At 42.0% G+C, this 17,844-nt stretch overlaps 1 protein-coding gene across 1 annotated transcript in view; it reads left to right on the top strand.

The window, feature by feature from the left end:
• C4H6orf58 (chromosome 4 C6orf58 homolog) overlaps window positions 1–17,844 on the top strand; it is a 138,282-nt gene that overhangs the window by 90,705 nt on the left and 29,733 nt on the right. The window contains exon 4 of the mRNA XM_063919344.1: window positions 10,751–10,884. Coding sequence (XP_063775414.1) covers window positions 10,751–10,884 — 134 coding nt within the window. The remainder of the gene's footprint in view (window positions 1–10,750; window positions 10,885–17,844) is intronic.

Below are 17,844 nucleotides of genomic sequence, written 5' to 3'. Positions count from 1 at the left end.
CAATACTGTGAGGGCTGCTCGTGTACATCAATCTAATGGTGCTTGTCAGAGAGTTCAACATACCCATAAAGTTATCCAGGGAGCTACGCTACGCCGTCTACACCATAAAAATGTCATCAATGAATCGTACATAAAAGGAAATGTATTTTGAAAAGCTAGTGTTGCCAAGGATATTTAACTTTCATTTTCAAACATAAACAAATTGACATATGTTGGGGCCATGTTGGACCCTATCGCTGTGCCCTGTAGCTGAAGAAAAAAAGTATTTTCAAATAAAAAATAATTCTTATGTAAGATAATATCAGTCAGCAACAATATGAGTTCACAAGGAGGACCCTTATAAAAAGGGTTGGCAGTGATGGCCCTCCAAATGGAGTCAATGCCTTCCACATGGTTTATGTTAGTGTATAAACTCGTTATACCACAAGTAACAAGTATGCAATTCTGAGAAGGCAGACCAAAGCTGATGAATCTCTTCAAAAAGTCAGTCGTATCTTTTAAGACTGTAGCTTTCTTTTGACCTCAACAATATAATCCTGTGTATTCATTACCACAACCCCCTGCCCCCCCCCACACCTTTATCAGCTGCACGTACAGTAATAGAGACATTCTTTCTCAAGCTGGTTATTGCCTGTTGTTCCAAGGCTGTTAAATTAGAATAAGACCTTTTCTTTTTTTTCATAAAGGGAATAATATTGCATCTAACCAGCCTCATGAAAGTGTCTATAGAAGGAATATTAGATGCTGGATCAAAAGTGCTTTTGCTGGGAAATGGGTGAGCAGTACTCCTGCTACATTCTTGTTTGACAAGGAAATCCTTAAGTTTAAGCTGTCTATGAAATTTAAATAATTCCACCTCGCAGTCAAAACCACTTTTTCTGTATGTTTGCACAAAAGATAAGCCTTTGGCCATCACATTATTTTCTGCTTCCATGAGATTATCCATTTTTATCTCCTCAAGCCCCTCATGGCTGGCAACCTGGAGGTTCCTGGTTTTGCGCTTTCCCCTCCTACAGCGCCTGGATCTTTTTTGTTTCGGGTGCGTATTGGACCTATGTCCCTTAAAAACTAAAACTACCCTGGGAAGTAGATTGATCTGAGTCAGAAGTGTGAGAATCAATATCAGTATAAGATTTATTAAACCGCCTTCTACCCATCTGTTTTGGCCGTCCTTGTCGCATACCTCCCCGGAAAAAAACCCAGGGGTAAACTCTTAACTCCATAATCATCTCCTACTTTCTTGTTTTTGTTTTTCTTAAAATAAAAGCAAGTCTTATTTAAATGTTGCAATACTAGTTTCCAATTTCGAAAGCCATGCCACCGAAGTATCAGATTTAATCAGATCTAAACCTGTGGCCTCAGAGGCACTAATCTCTTTCTCAAGATTAAGAATATGAGCATTAACCTGCTGGATGACAAGCACCATTAAATTGAAATTACACTGGTTAAGTATATGACACGACTGTTTACAAAAGTACTTGTTGTTTCTTCCAAAAGTGGGCTGATTTTTAATCCTAAAGCCCCTACGAATCAATTTCTCTTTGTGGTATTGGGACACTGTAAGTCTGTGCAAATTAAGTTCCACAAGGAGCAGAAAAAACTTCCGCTGTGCTGTCAGTGTCAGAGTTAAGTGAATCTGTATTAGCAAGAAGAATCTTCGATATATCCTTATCCAGGAATCTTTTGGTTCCTGCCAAGTTACTAGCTTCCAGATCGATTTTGCACCAATTAAAAAAAGTACAAAAAGATTATTTATTAAAAGTCCATAGTCTCTAAAGAATGGTGCTGGTTCCACATAAAAATATTAATAACAAGACATCAGAAAAACCGCAACCATTTCAGTGCATATTCATTTGGGGTGCTGCAATTCCATACTTCTTATATAAACTCCCTTTCTCATCCAAAGACTATACTTTCTCAGCCAATAAAGAAATCAGCACACCACCAGCTAAATGTTCATAAAGTGCTTGTATTCAAAAAATGACAAATGAATATGCACTGAAATGTATGCGTTTTTTCTGACGTCTAGTTTTATATATATATTTATATATACATAAACACATATATATATATATATATATATATGTGTATACACACACACACATATATATATATATATATATCAGTTTAATAATCAAGGCCTATGTGAGAGTTTAATGGCAAAACTTGGAATTTATTTCCATTTTTTATCCCAATTTACATATGCTATGGTGGATTACATATGCTATGGTGGATTACATATGCTATGGTGGATTACATACACTATGGTGGATTACATATGCTATGGTGGATTACATATACTATGGTGGATTACATATGCTATGGTGGATTACATATACTATGGTGGATTACATATGCTATGGTGGATTACATATACTATGGCGGATTACATATGCTATGGTGGATTACATATGCTATGGGTGGATTACATATGCTATGGTGGATTACATATGCTATGGGTGGATATGTTTGGAGACAATTAATATGCTTTTAAGATGAGGGAGCTCATGTAACATGCTATGCAGTGAGGAGGATACTGATTGTACTTAAAAAATTGCTCCAATGCTGTAGGTCAATAAGTGATGTAATGATATAGAGGGCAAGGGGATGCGGTCAGGATGCCAGCGGTCGGGATGCCGGCAGTCGGAATCCCGGTGCCAGAATCCCAACACACAACCAGAATGCCGGCACCGGAAATCTGACATCATATAAAATGCCAAGTATACTGTCGGTATTGATTGATAGTGTGTAGAAAACATTGCCACTGTCGGTATTGATTGATAGTGTGTAAAAAACATTGGTTTTTAGTAGTGACCGCCTCTGTTTCCTTCAGGATAGATATCTGACACCATGCCCTCTACTCTGAATTAGTTGTAGCTCATCAGCTGTTTCCCCATCAGCCTTGTCACATCAGCATTGAAACTCAACCTGGCTTCCTCCTATAGATCACAGGGGCCAGTTAGCCTTCCGAAATCAGAGCTGTTCTGCTATATCTCAGCGAACCACAGATGCCCAGTCGATCATTGTTACACACAGCATGAGTACTGGTCACTTAGGCTATCTCTCTCCCAACATATAAATATATATATACAGGTTGAGTATCCCATATCCATATATTCCGAAATACGGAATATTCCGAAATACGGACTTTTTTGAGTGAGAGTGAGATAGTGAAACCTTTGTTTTTTGATGTCTCAATGTACACAAACTTTGTTTAATACACAAAGTTATTAAAAATATTGTATTAAATGACCTTCAGGCTGTGTGTATAAGGTGTATATGAAACATAAATCAATTGTGTGAATGTAGACACACTTTGTTTAATGCACAAAGTTATAAAAAATATTGGCTAAAATTACCTTCAGGCTGTGTGTATAAGGTGTATATGTAACATAAATGCATTCTGTGCTTAGATTTAGGTCCCATCACCATGATATCTCACTATGGTATGCAATTATTCCAAAATACGGAAAAATCCGATATCCAAAGTACCTCTGGTCCCAAGCATTTTGGATAAGGGAGACTCAACCTGTATATATATATATACATACAGTTGTGCTCATAAGTTTACATACTCTAGCAGAATTTGTGATTTTCTGGCCATTTGTCAGAGAAAATGAATGATAACTCACAAACTTTTCTTTCACTCATGGTTAGTGGTTGGGTGAAGCCATTTATTGTCAAACAACTGTGTTTACTCTTTTTAAATCATAATGACAACAGAAACTACCCAAATGACCCTGATCAAAAGTTTACATACCCCAGTTCTTAATACCGTGTATTGCCCCCTTTAACATCAATGACAGCTTGAAGTCTTTTGTGGTAGTTGTGGATGAGGCTCTTTATTTTCTCAGATGGTAAAGCTGCCCATTCTTCTTGCCAAAAAGCCTCCAGTTCCTGTAAATTCTTGGGCTGTCTTGCATGAACTACACGTTTGAGATCTCCCCAGAGTAGCTCAATGATATTGAGGTCAGGAGACTGAGATGGCTACTCCAGAACCTTCACTTTATTCTGCTGTAGCCAATGACAGTTCGACTTGGCCTTGTGTTTTGGATCATTGTCATGTTGGAACGTCCAAGTACGTCCCATGCGCAGCTTCCGGGCTGATGAGTGCAAATTTTTCTCCAGTGTTTTCTGATAACATGCTGCATTAATCTTGCCATCAATTTTGACCAAGTTTCCAATGCCTTTGTAGCTCACACATCCCCAAAACATCAGCGATCCACCTCCGTGTTTCACAGTAGGAATGGTGTACCTTTCATCATAGGCCTTGTTGACTCCTCTCCAAATGTAACGTTTATGGTTGTGGCCAAAAAGTTCAATTTTGGTCTCATCACTCCAAATGACTTTGTTCCAGAAGTTTTGAGGCTTGTCTCTGTGCTGTTTGGAGCATTGTAAGCGGGATGCTTTGTGGCATTTGCGTAGTAATGGCTTTCTTCTGGCGACTCGACCATGCAGCCCATTTTTCTTCAAATGCCTCCTTATTGTGCATCTTGAAACAACCATACCACTTTTTTCAGAGAGTCCTGTATTTCAGCTGAAGTTATTTGTGGATTTTTCTTTGCATCCCGAACAATTTTCCTGGCAGTTGTGGCTGAAATTTTTGTTGGTCTACCTGACCGTGATTTGGTTTCCACAGAATCCCTCATTTTCCACTTCTTAATTAGAGTTTGAACACTGCTGATTGGCATTCTCAAATGCTTGGATATCTTTTTATATCCCTTTCCTGTTTTATACAGTTCAATTACATGTTCCCGCAGATCCTTTGACAATTCTTTAGCTTTGCCCATGACTCAGAATCCAGACACGTCAGTGCAGTACTGGATGAAAGATGCAAGGGTCTTTCAGGAGTCCAGAAACTCACTGACCTTTTATACACACACACTGATTACAAGCAGACAGGTGTGGATGGTTAACTTTAGTAGCCATTCAAACCCGTTTGTGTCAACTTGTGTGCATGTTATCAGGCCAAAATCTCCAGGGTATGTAAACTTTTTATCAGGGTCAATTGGGTAGTTTCTGTTGTCATTATGATTTAAAAAGAGTAAACACAGTTGTTTGACAATAAATGACTTCACCAAACCACTAACCATGAGTGAAAGAAAAGTTTGTGAGTTATCATTCATATTCTCTGACAAATGGCCAGAAAATCACAAATTCTGATAGGGTATGTAAACTTATGAGCACAACTGTATATATATATATATATATATATATATATATATATATACAAAACAAGATCTGAGGGCGCTAAATATAGGAAATATTAATGAACACCATTAATCATTATCTAGACAAACAGATCATTTAAAAATGTATTAACAAACTCAGAACAAATTGATTCATTTTAAAAATGCTCAATGACATGGTGAATTCAACACCTTAACAGCTATTATGGATGTAATTCCTTGTTGCTGTGACTTCGACAGTATAACAGAATGTCAATCCGAAGGACCCAACGCGTTTAGTCCCGTAGGACTTCCTCAGGGGTATTGAATCTAGATAATAAAATACAATAACTAGACCATACAAAGTACAGTTATGGTACTAGGTAAGACAGAAGATAGCCATACATACCAATTGGATAGATACAACATGATTATAGTAGCTTGAAATAGTGAAAAACTTTTATGATGAATCTAAAAGACAATAGGTGAATTTAATGAGTGCCAGAGTAGAGAAAGGTGGTGTGTGAGGATAAGTGGTGCTATTCAGGGAAAAAATACATACCAGTGTATGTCTGAGTAAATAACTCAAAACAAACAGGATTATCCTTAAAAAGACCAAACAGGGTCAAACATGAGGTCTGGGTCTGATCGAGAATTTAGGAACAGACCTAAAAAAATATATATTTTAGTGAATACAATATACGGGAGGAAAAAAACCATTCCATAATTTTTTCACCACAGTGAAGTGTATACAAAATTATTAATACATACCGAAATTTCATGCAGTATTAAATAGCACTGGACTTGCAATAATGAAGCAATTTCCTCTTATAACGTATAAGGGCAGAAATGCCTAAAAAATATATATATGGTTGTCATTACCTATCTTTAAATACCTAATTACTACCAGAATCTCTTGTATCTAAATCCCAAAGGAGTATGGTTACAGACTTAATAATTTCTATTAATACTTAAAAAAGCATCAAATCTATTTAATACCATAAAAAACATTCATACAGGCATAACTTTATATTTATGAAGGAATAGTGGAAAAAGGCTTTGTATATTACTTACAGAGATACATGTGCTCCTCACAGAATCCAGTGGATAACTGTGATAGAGCCCAGGTCTCTGAATTTATCTACCTTCTAAGATTATCTCATTTCCTGTATCCATCTTATTGGTTCCTGAGCTATTACTAATTACCGGCCTAATATATAGCCTGGTGAAGGGATATATAAGATATAACTTAGGGGTTCTTAATCCATTTAGTGCTTCCTAAATGAGCCCCATAGTCCATATAGATAGAAGGAGTAAAACGGGCCGTACTCGCAGTGTGTATTCCATTTACGGAAAACTACTTCCGGTCGTGCGTTCCATTCGCGGCTCCGGACTACCGGTATTGCGTTCCACCGGGTCCGGCTACTACCTGTCAATCTAAACTTTAAGTGCCGCACTAAAAAGGGGTTTTTTTCGGACAAGGAACCTAACTACAGGCTCCACCCGCATTCCGACAACCAAAAGCTTCCATTGAGGCGCATCACTGCGCGTCTCTAATTATACATCAATTATAGATCATTTGTAGTTACTATGTCTTGAGATATGCTATGGGTATTCTGTACACGTACATTTGAGTACACTATAGATAGAAAACTAATATATAACTAATTGGAAATATTAAAATTAAGGATTTACGAGATCTATTTAGGGGTTTCCATTAGATACTTGGGCCCCTTATAATGGATCTTAGTATTAGTTATCTAACCATTTGTATATAATTGTGGGATTTGATAGTACAATGTGTTACTTAGTGGTAGCAGATTAGTTTTAGTGGTTTTTGGATCGAATATAAGAGTTATAGTATTTTGTCTCCTGCTTGTCTAAACATTAGATTGGTAATGGGATAGAGGTGGAATGCAAATGTGTTCCACCGTCTATAGGAAGTCCCTTTCAATGCTAGTGTTGCTGAAATAGTAGCAGTGACGCGCAGTGATGCGCCTCAATGGAAGCTTTTGGTTGCCGGAATGCGTGTGGAGCCTGTAGTTAGGTTCCTTGTCCGAAAAAACCCCCTTTTTAGTGCGGCACTTAAAGTTTAGATTGACAGGTAGTAGCCGGACCCGGTGGAACGCAATACCGGTAGTCCGGAGCCGCGAATGGAACGCACGACCGGAAGTAGTTTTCCGTAAATGGAATACACACTGCGAGTACGGCCCGTTTTACTCCTTCTATCTATATGGACTATGGGGCTCATTTAGGAAGCACTAAATGGATTAAGAACCCCTAAGTTATATCTTATATATCCCTTCACCAGGCTATATATTAGGCCGGTAATTAGTAATAGCTCAGGAACCAATAAGATGGATACAGGAAATGAGGTAATCTTAGACGGTAGATAAATTCAGAGACCTGGGCTCTATCACAGTTATCCACTGGACTCTGTGAGGAGCACATGTATCTCTGTAAGTAATATACAAAGCCTTTTTCCACTATTCCTTCATAAATATAAAGTTATGCCTGTATGAATGTTTTTTATGGTATTAAATAGATTCGATGCTTTTTTAAGTATTAATAGAAAGTATTAAGTTTGTAACCATACTCCTTTGGGATTTAGATACAAGAGATTCTGGTAGTAATTAGGTATTTAAAGATAGGTAATGACAACCATATATATATTTTTTAGGCATTTCTGCCCTTATACGTTATAAGAGGAAATTGCTTCATTATTGCACGTCCAGTGCTATTTAATACTGCATGAAATTTCGGTATGTATTAATAATTTTGTATACACTTCACTGTGGTGAAAAAATTATGGAATGGTTTTTTCCTCCCGTATATTGTATTCACTAGAATATATATTTTTTTAGGTCTGTTCCTAAATTCTCGATCAGACCCAGACCTCATGTTTGACCCTGTTTGGTCTTTTTAAGGATAATCCTGTTTGTTTTGAGTTATTTACTCAGACATACACTGGTATGTATTTTTTCCCTGAATAGCACCACTTATCCTCACACACCACCTTTCTCTACTCTGGCACTCATTAAATTCACCTGTTGTCTTTTAGATTCATCATAAAAGTTTTTCACTATTTCAAGCTACTATAATCATGTTGTATCTATCCAATTAGTATGTATGGCTATCTTCTGTCTTACCTAGTACCATAACTGTACTTTGTATGGTCTAGTTATTGTATTTTATTATCTAGATTCAATACCCCTGAGGAAGTCCTACGGGACGAAACGCGTTGGGTCCTTCGGATTGACATTCTGTTATACTGTCGAAGTCACAGCAACAAGGAATTACATCCATAATAGCTGTTAAGGTGTTGAATTCACCATGTCATTGAGCATTTTTAAAATGAATCAATTTGTTCTGAGTTTGTTAATACATTTTTAAATGATCTGTTTGTCTAGATAATGATTAATGGTGTTCATTAATATTTCCTATATTTAGCGCCCTCAGATCTTGTTTTGTATTTGTCATTCATTGGACATTAGCTAACAGAAAGTCCTTCTAGAGGTGCTGCTTGTGTCACTCTTTAGCGCGATTTGGGAATCTTGTCTGTATATATATATATATATATATATAAAGATGCTTGTGGCAGCACTCCCAATACAACTTCAGCTTTGCCGGTGCCCTCCTAGGTTCCTCAGCGAGGTCCAATATAAACAGCAGTGACGGCGGCACTCGGTCAATAATTCAAACAAGATGCAGGCTTTATGCAACAACGTTTCGGGGTTTTATTGTCACCCCGTCCTCAGGTTCAACATTTTACAAACAAAGACATACCTTATATTCCCTCCACCAACGGCTCCCTCGGTGCGGCGTCTGCGTGCAGGCGCCCACTAGGACGTTCTCACCCGGTACCGCGAGAAGTATTAGAACTTGAGGACATACACTGAAACTGGAGGGAGGCGGGTTCAAGGGAAATGTAAGTTAAAATGACTTCACAGAAAGGATAGTGGATAAGTGGAATAGCCTCCCATCAGAGGTGGTGGAGGCTAAGACAATAGAGCAATTCAAACATGCTTGGGATAAGCATATGAATGTTCTTACAAAGAACTAAGGTTCAAAAAGGGTTTACCTAAAGAATAAAACACGGGCAGACTAGATAGGCCAAGTGGTTCTTATCTGCTGTCATATTCTCTGTTTTTATGTTTCACGATAAATGGTAATGTTTGCATTTGGACATTTCGGTGGCACATCAAGGAGACCTGACTTGCCCTGAATCTGTCCAAAAATTGAATAGAGTTAGTAGTCCAGGAGATCCTGGAAACCACTTTGTGTTTTTGTGGTCAGACTTCTAAGTGGGGATTACACCGCGAGTGAATCCCAGTAGTCGGATTAAACCTCATGTAAAGTCAACAAAATAAAAGGAAAAATTGGATTAGCGCAAGGGGAAAACCCATTGATTACACTGTTTAAGCGCAATCAGTGGGTTTCCACACCTGAATCCAAATTTTTAGGCACAGGAAAAAGGCTATTTAAAGAAATAGCATTTCCTTGTGCATGGGTACTTTTGCTGGCAATTAGCTGCAGGGTTTACTGTGCACACTGCGCAATCCGGTGTACAACCACGTTATATAGCGGAACATCCTGCATTCACCTTCATGGCATCGTCAATTGGGTTGGCCCATCTGATGTGCAACACATTAGATATGATGATAATTCTGACAACGAATGTGCACGCAAGATTGAGCATATACACTGAGCGATACGGCCCGATCAGGTAGTTGCCGCCTACAGGAGGAGGGGGTAATCGCTGTGCAGGGGTGCGATCGCTTGTGCAGAAATCTGCACAAAAAATGTTTGTGCAGTCTCTGCACAGCTCAGGACTTACTCATCCTCTGCGATGATCCGGCCCGGAGCTGACGTCAGGAATCCTCCCTCCCAATGGCTGGGCACGCTTGCGTTTTTCCGGATACTCCCTAGAAACGGTCAGTTGACACCCACAAATGGCCTCTTTCTGTCAATCTTCTTGCGATCGCTGGTGTGATCGCTTTCTTCGTTAAAGCCGTCGCTGTCCGGCAATCCCCGTCGCCGGTGGCCGACGCGCCTGCGCATTGCGGAGCATACGCATGCGCAATTCAGACCCGATCGCAGCGCTGCAAAAAAAGCTAGCGTGCGATCGGGTTTGAATGACCCCCAATATACTGTATTACTTAATGTGTTGCTAACTCTAACTGCCATCATTATGCTGTACATACCATAAATACATGAAAGAATATTGTAGTCACAGTATCCAGTTTATAGTCAAAGGAAGAATAGGAGAGCTCAGCTTCTCAGCTCTTGCCGACTGCATGCCAACAAATATGCTTTTTTTTTAATTTCCCAAGATGTGTTTTTGGCTAGTAAGCCTATAATACCATCTGTAATGCCACTTATATACTCTAATGTGATTATACTGCAGGAATAATTGATATACCATAGCAGTGCAGAACTAAATGAATGTTTTCAATGTGTTGCTTATTTTTTTGTTTCATCTTAATCAGTAATGTTGCAAAATAGCCAAATGACATATCATTATTATGTTCCCCACACTAAAAAAACAATAACATACATTTTTGTCTTATTTTTTTATACAGTATATCAAAACATCAAATCAAATATCTAACAAATCACTGCCACCATTATCCAAAGAAAAAGATGGGTTTTTATCCTATATGTGGAAGGCTCATGTTGAGTCTATTAATGCTGCACTACCACGGTGCTCAAAAAGGTAACATAAAGCAAAATGACTACATAAGATGCACACAACAAATACAGAAGACTAATCATTGTTTCCAATTCCTTAACAAAAAAACAATTAGTACTTTGGGGAGATGTATCAGTCCTTCAAGAGATAATGTGGAGAAGTTGCCCATAGCAACCAATCAGATTCTGTCATTTTATAGCCTCTGCTTGATAAATGATAGGTACAGTAGAAGTTGATTTGTTTTTATGGGCAAGTTCTCCTCTTTCTCCTTCGTCCTAGAGGATGCTGGGGACTCCAAAAGGACCATGGGTTATAGACGGGATCCGCAGGAGACATGGGCACTTTAAGACTTTAAATGAGTGTGAACTGTCTCCTCCCTTTAGGCCCCTCCTCCAGACCTCAGTTAGATTCTGTGCCCAGAGAGACTGGACACACACTAAGGGAGCTCTACAGAGTTTCTCTAGAAAAGAATTTCTGTTAGGTTTATTATTTTCAGGGAGCACTGCTGGCAACAGGCTCCCTGCTTCGTGGGACTGAGGGGAGAGAAGCAGACCTACTTCTGTGAGTTAAAGGCTCTGCTACTTAGGCTACTGGACACCATTAGCTCCAGAGGGTCTGATCACTTGGTATAGCCTAGCTGCTCGTTCCCAGAGCTGCGCCGCCGCCCCCCCTCATTGAGCCAGAAGAGAGAAGCCGGGTGAGTAACCGAAGCAAAGAAGACTTCAGTGAAGGCGGCAGAAGACATCAGTCTCAGAGGTACCGCGCAGCCATTGCTCCCGCTCACAAACGGCACTACATGGGTGCAGGGCGCAAGGGGGGCACCCTGAGCAGCAATAAAACCTCTTTTAAGATCTGGCACAGAGGTATACAGTGCGCAGGCACTGTATACAGACCCCCGCCAGTATAAAAATAGCGGGACACAAGTGCGCCATTTAGGGGGCGGGGCTTCGTCCATCCAGCTCTTATCAGTGCCATCTTTTCTCTTCACAGCAAGCTGCAGAGACGCTGGTCCTGGCCCTTCACTTCTGTTACAAGTAACAGGGTGCAAAAAAAGGGGGGTGGGCACAGCATATTTGGTTTTGAATATATTTATATCTAAAAGCGCTGCAAGGTCTGGGGCATTGTAAATTCCTTCAGACCGGGGGAGGCGCTGGGTGTGAGCTGGCAAACTCCCTCTCTGTCTCTCTGAAGGACCTTACTGTGGGTCTGTTCCCTATAGCCCAGTGTGATAGTGGGTGTCGGTACGCGTGTGTCGACATGTCGGAGGCTGAATGCTCTTCCCAGGAGGAGGCTGGTGTGGGGGCAGAACAGAATGTGGGAGTGACTCTGTTGGCACCGCGACTGCTGATTGGGTAGATATGTGGAGTGTCTTAAATGCAAGTGTGGCTTTGTTGCATAAGAGATTAGACAAATCTGAGTCTCAGAACCAAGCATGGAGACAATCCATGGAAGATGTTTTGTCACAAACTCAGACCCCCTCAGGGTCACAGAAACGTTCATTTACCCAGATAGCAGACACAGATACCGACATGGATTCGGACTCCAGTGTCGACTATAGTGATGCCAAATTGAATCCTAAACTGGCTAAGAGCATTCAGTACATGATTGTGGCAATTAAGGACATGTTACATATCACAGAAGACCCTGCTGTGCCTGAGACAAGGGTCTGTATGTATAAGGGAAAGAAACCTATGGTAACGTTTCCTCCCTCTCATGAACTGAACACTCTTTTTGAAAAGGCTTGGGATACTCCTGACAAAAAGTTGCTGATTCCCAAGAGAATTTCTATGGCATATCCGTTTCCCTCTGAAATTGACACCCTGGCTAGAGATAGCGTGCTTTTGACGTTGGGTCATATCAGGGACGCTGCAGTCTATCTAAAGGAGGCTGCGAGTGATATTGGCCTCTTGGGATCAAGGGCCAATGCCATGGCAATCTCGGCTAGGAGAGCGTTGTGGACTCATCAATGGAATGGTGATGCTGACTCTAAAAAGGCTATGGAGGCTCTGCCCTACAAGGGTGGCGTTTTGTTTGGTGAAGGCCTTGCGGACCTGGTATCTACAGCTACCGCGGGTAAGTCATCTTTTATACCTTTTGTCCCTCCACAGCAAAAGAAAACACCTCAGTATCAGATGCAGTCCTTTCGCTCTAATAAATTCAAAAAAGCACAAGGGTCCTCCTTTCTTGCTGCTAGAGGTAAGGGAAGGGGAAAAAGATCGCCAGCTGTGGCAAGCTCCCAGAAGCAGAAGTCCTCCCTGGCATCTATCAAGTCCACCACATGACGCTGGGGCTCCGCTGCGGGAGTCCGCACCGGTGTGGGGGCACGTCTTCAGCTCTTCAGTCGGGTCTGGGCTCACGCAGGCCTAGATCCTTGGGTGCTGGAAATTGTGGCCCAAGGATACAAACTGGAGTTTCAAGACGGCCTTGCCAGCTTCTCTTCCGGAAAGAGAAGTAGTGTGCGCTGCAATACAAAAGCTGTGTCAACAGCAAGTCATTGTCACGGTACCCCCGTCACAATGGGGAGAAGGCTTTTATTCAAGCCCGGATGGCTCGGTCAGACCGATTCTGAACTTAAAATCCCTCAATCTATATTTGAAAAGATTCAAATTCAAGATGGAATCTCTCCGACCAGTGATCTCCATTCTGGAAGGGGAGGATTTTATGGTGTCAGTCGACATAAAGGATGCTTACCTACATGTCCCCATATATCCTCCACATCAGGCTTACCTGAGGTTTGCTGTTCAGGATTGTCATTACCAATTTCAGACGTTGCCGTTTGGTCTTTCCACGGCCCCGAGGATTTTCACCAAAGTAATGGCGGAAATGATGGTGCTCCTGCGCAAGCAGGGTGTCAAAATTATCCCGTACTTGGACGATCTCCTGATAAAGGCGAGATCAAAGGAGCAGTTACTAAAAAACGTTGCGCTCTCCCTTACAATTCTGCAACAACATGCTTGGCTCCTAAATTTGCCAAAGTCACAGTTGATTTCGACAACACGGCTGTCGTTCTTGGGCATGATTTTGGACACGGAACTGAAGAGAATTTTTCTCCTGAGGGAAAAAGCTCTGGAAATACAGAACATGGTCAAGGGGATTCTGAAACCGGCAAGAGTGTCGATTCATCATTGCACTCGGGTGCTGGTGAAAATGGTGGCGGCCTACAAGGCCATCCCGTTTGGCAGGTTCCATGCCAGGGTTTTTCAGTGGGACCTGTTGGACAAGTGGTCCGGGTCTCACCTACACATGCACCGGAAGATAAGCCTTTCTCCCAGGGCCAGGATTTCTCTCCTGTAGTGGCTCCAAAGTTCTCACCTTCTAGAGGGATGCCGGTTCGGGATCCAAGATTGGATCCTGGTAACCACGGATGCGAGTCTCCGAGGTTGGGGAGCAGCCACACAGGGACAAGATTTCCAGGGAAAATGGTCAAGCCAGGAAGCTTGTCTGCACATAAACATTCTGGAATTAAGGGCCATCTACAATGGCCTTCTACAAGCGGAACATCTTCTTTGCGGCCTCCCCTTCCTGATTCAGTCGGACAACATAACAGCAGTGGCACACATAAACCGCCAGGGTGGAACAAGGAGCAGAGCGGCGATAGTGGAGGCCACAAAAGTTCTTTGCTGGGCGGATAAACAGGCAAGCGCTCTGTCGGCAGACTTCATTCCAGGCGTGGACAACTGGGAAGCAGACTTCCTCAGCAGACACGATATCCATCCAGGAGAGTGGGGTCTTCATCAAGAGGTCTTTGCAGAAGTGACAAGTCGTTGGGAAATTCCTCAAATAGACATGATGGCGTCTCGCTTCAACAAGAAACTTCAGACATATTGTTCCAGGTCGAGGGACCCTCAAGCAGTAGCAGTGGATGCCGTAGTGACACCGTGGGTGTATCAGTCGGTCTATGTGTTCCCTCCACTTCCACTCATCCCAAAGGTGATAAGGATCATAAGAATAGCAAGGGTTCAGGTGATACTCGTTCCAGATTGGCCACGGAGGGCCTGGTATCCGTATCTTCAGGAATTGCTCATAGGAGATCCCTGGCCTCTTCCTCTAAGAGAGGATCTGTTACAGCAAGGGTCGTGCGTGTTCCAAGATTTACCGCGTTGCATTTGATGGTGTGGCGGTTGAACGCAAAATCCTAGCTCGAAAGGGTATTCCCGGTGAGGTCATCCCCACTCTACTGAAAGCTAGAAAGGAGGTAACGGCGAAGCATTACCACCGGATTTGGAGAAAATTTGTGTCTTGGTGTGAATCCACGAAGGCTCCTATGGAAGAATTACAGCTGGGTCGGTTTCTCCATTTTTTACAAGCAGGTGTGGATGCGGGCCTACAGTTAGGCTCCATCAAAGTGCAGATTTCGGCCTTATCAATTTTCTTTCAAAGGGAATTGGCCTTGCTTCCAGAAATACAGAGTTTTGTGAAAGGTGTGCTGCACATCCAACCTCCATTTGTGCCCCCAGCAGGAACCATGGGACCTTAACGTGGTGTTACAGTTCCTTATGTCACATTGGTTTGAACCTTTACAAATGGCTGAGTTGAAATTTCTCACTTGGAAAGTGGTCATGCTATTGGCCTTGGCGTCCGCAAGGTGGGTGTCGGAATTGGCGGCTTTGTCTCACAAAAGCCCCTATTTGATTTTTCACAAGGATAGAGCAGAGTTGAGAACTCGTCAACAATTTCTACCAAATGTGGTTTCTTCGTTTCACATGAACCAACCTATTGTGGTGCCTGTGGCTACTGAAACCATGGCTGATTCAAAGTCTCTCGATGTGGTCAGAGCTTTGAAAATTTATGTAGCCAGAACGGCTCGTATTAGGAAAACGGAGGCTCTGTTTGTCCTGTATGCTTCCAACAAGATTGGAGTTCCTGCTTCTAAGCAGACTATTGCACGCTGGATCTGTAATGCGATTCAGCATGCTCATTCTACGGCTGGATTGCCGTTACCGAAATCAGTGAAGGCCCATTCTACCAGGAAGGTGGGCTCATCTTGGGCGGCTGCCCGGGGAGTCTCGGCGCTACAACTTTGCAGAGCGGCTACTTGGTCGGGTTCAAACACTTTTGCAAAATTCTACAAGTTTGATACCCTGGCTGATGAGGACCTCATGTTTGATCAATCGGTGCTGCAGAGTCATCCGCACTCTCCCGCCCGGTCTGGAGCTTTGGTATAAACCCCATGGTCCTTTTGGAGTCCCCAGCATCCTCTAGGACAAAGGAGAAAATAGGATTTTAATACCTACCGGTAAATCCTTTTCTCTTAGTCCGTAAAGGATGCTGGGGACTCCAAAAGGACCATGGGGTATAGTCGGGATCCGCAGGAGACATGGGCACTTTAAGACTTTAAATGGGTGTGAACTGGCTCCTCCCTCTATGCCCCTCCTCCAGACCTCAGTTATAGGAACTGTGCCCAGGGAGACGGACATTTCGTCTGGAGGGCATGTGACATGGAGGAGGAGCATAGAGGGAGGAGGTCTGGAGGAGGGGGCATAGAGGGAGGAGCCAGTTCACACCCATTTAAAGTCTTAAAGTGCCCATGTCTCCTGCGGATCCCATCTATACCCCATGGTCCTTTTGGAGTCCCCAGCATCCTCTACGGACTAAGAGAAAAGGATTTACCGGTAGGTATTAAAATCCTATTTTTTCTCTCTTGAAGTTTTGACACTATTACCCCTTAGTTGCAAAAATAGCTCAACTATTTTTATGTTCTTACTAAAGTAATATGGTGTAGTAGAAGAGAATTTGTATAAGGAAAACAATCTTGTTTAGAAATATTTTTTTTCCAGTATTTATTGTATTCCTACCTCTCTTTTTCTCCCTATCACCCTCAGCCTGTCTCCTTCTGCCTCTCCCTGTCTTCCTCTTCCTCTACCAATCACCCTGTGCCTCTCCCTGACTCCCTCTCCCTGTCACTTTCTCCCCCTTCTCCTCTCCCTGTCACCCTGTGCCTCTCCATGACACGTACTTCCCGTCACCTTCTACTCATCATACACGGGCAGAATATAGAACCTCCACACAGTTAGGGCCATGGTGGGAGCTGAACCCATGACCTCAGTCTTGTGAGGCAGCACTGTTAACCATTACACGGATGTAGTGTAGAAGTATAGAGGGGTCAGTTAAAATACTAATCCCAAGTACTTAGCTTAGTACATATCATTCTGCTCAAACTAAGATATGTTCTTTTTTTAGGGGGGGGCGGGGGTCACCAATGTAAATTTTTACCCTGGGCTTTGCTTGGACCAGAACTAGCCCTGCTACCCAGTCATAACAAAGTAATATCTAGGAAGATAGGGCAGGTGCATTTAACATGCGGCCCTCCGGCTGCTGTTGAACTGCACAGCCCATGCCAACATTTACCTAGTAAGGCATGCTAAAATTGTGGCAGGGCATTCTGGGATGTGTAGTTCCACAGCAGCTGGAGAGATGCATTTTAGTACCACTGCTTTAAGGTAATGACTATAAGAACATGGGGAAAGGGTACTGGTCAAAAGAGAGTGACCTAGTAAGTTAATATAATATTTGTTTTATTGCAACATGCTTTATATGAAAATGCAGCCACCATATTCTGAAAGTTAGGTTACCTGGGTACTTGTCCTGCAAATACTGCAATTTTCTGTTACAGTAGGTAAAAGAGGTAGTATTACCATATTGTAAAAAGGGTGGGCATGCTAGGGTGGATTACAGAGTGGCCTTGGTAGATTAATGTAGTGACCAATTTTTTCCCCTATTTTTATTTAAAAATGTTAACTGTTATGTATGTGTGAGCATGGGACCCAGGTAACTTTAATGTGCTTTCCAAAGAAGATGACGTGCAAGATGCATCATCGCTTGGAGAGTGATAAAATGGAAAGTTATAAAGTACCAAGCAGTCAGCTCCTGACTGTCATGTCACATGCCCTGTTTGAAAAATGACAGTTAAGAGCTGGTTGGTAAGTAGTTTATCTCTTTCCATTTTATCACTCTCCAAGCAATGATGCCTGTCATCCGACATCA

The sequence above is a fragment of the Pseudophryne corroboree genome, chromosome 4, assembly GCF_028390025.1.
Source record: "Pseudophryne corroboree isolate aPseCor3 chromosome 4, aPseCor3.hap2, whole genome shotgun sequence".
In the NCBI taxonomy this organism is placed as follows: domain Eukaryota; kingdom Metazoa; phylum Chordata; class Amphibia; order Anura; family Myobatrachidae; genus Pseudophryne; species Pseudophryne corroboree.
This window is presented reverse-complemented; position numbering and strand designations above follow the sequence as displayed.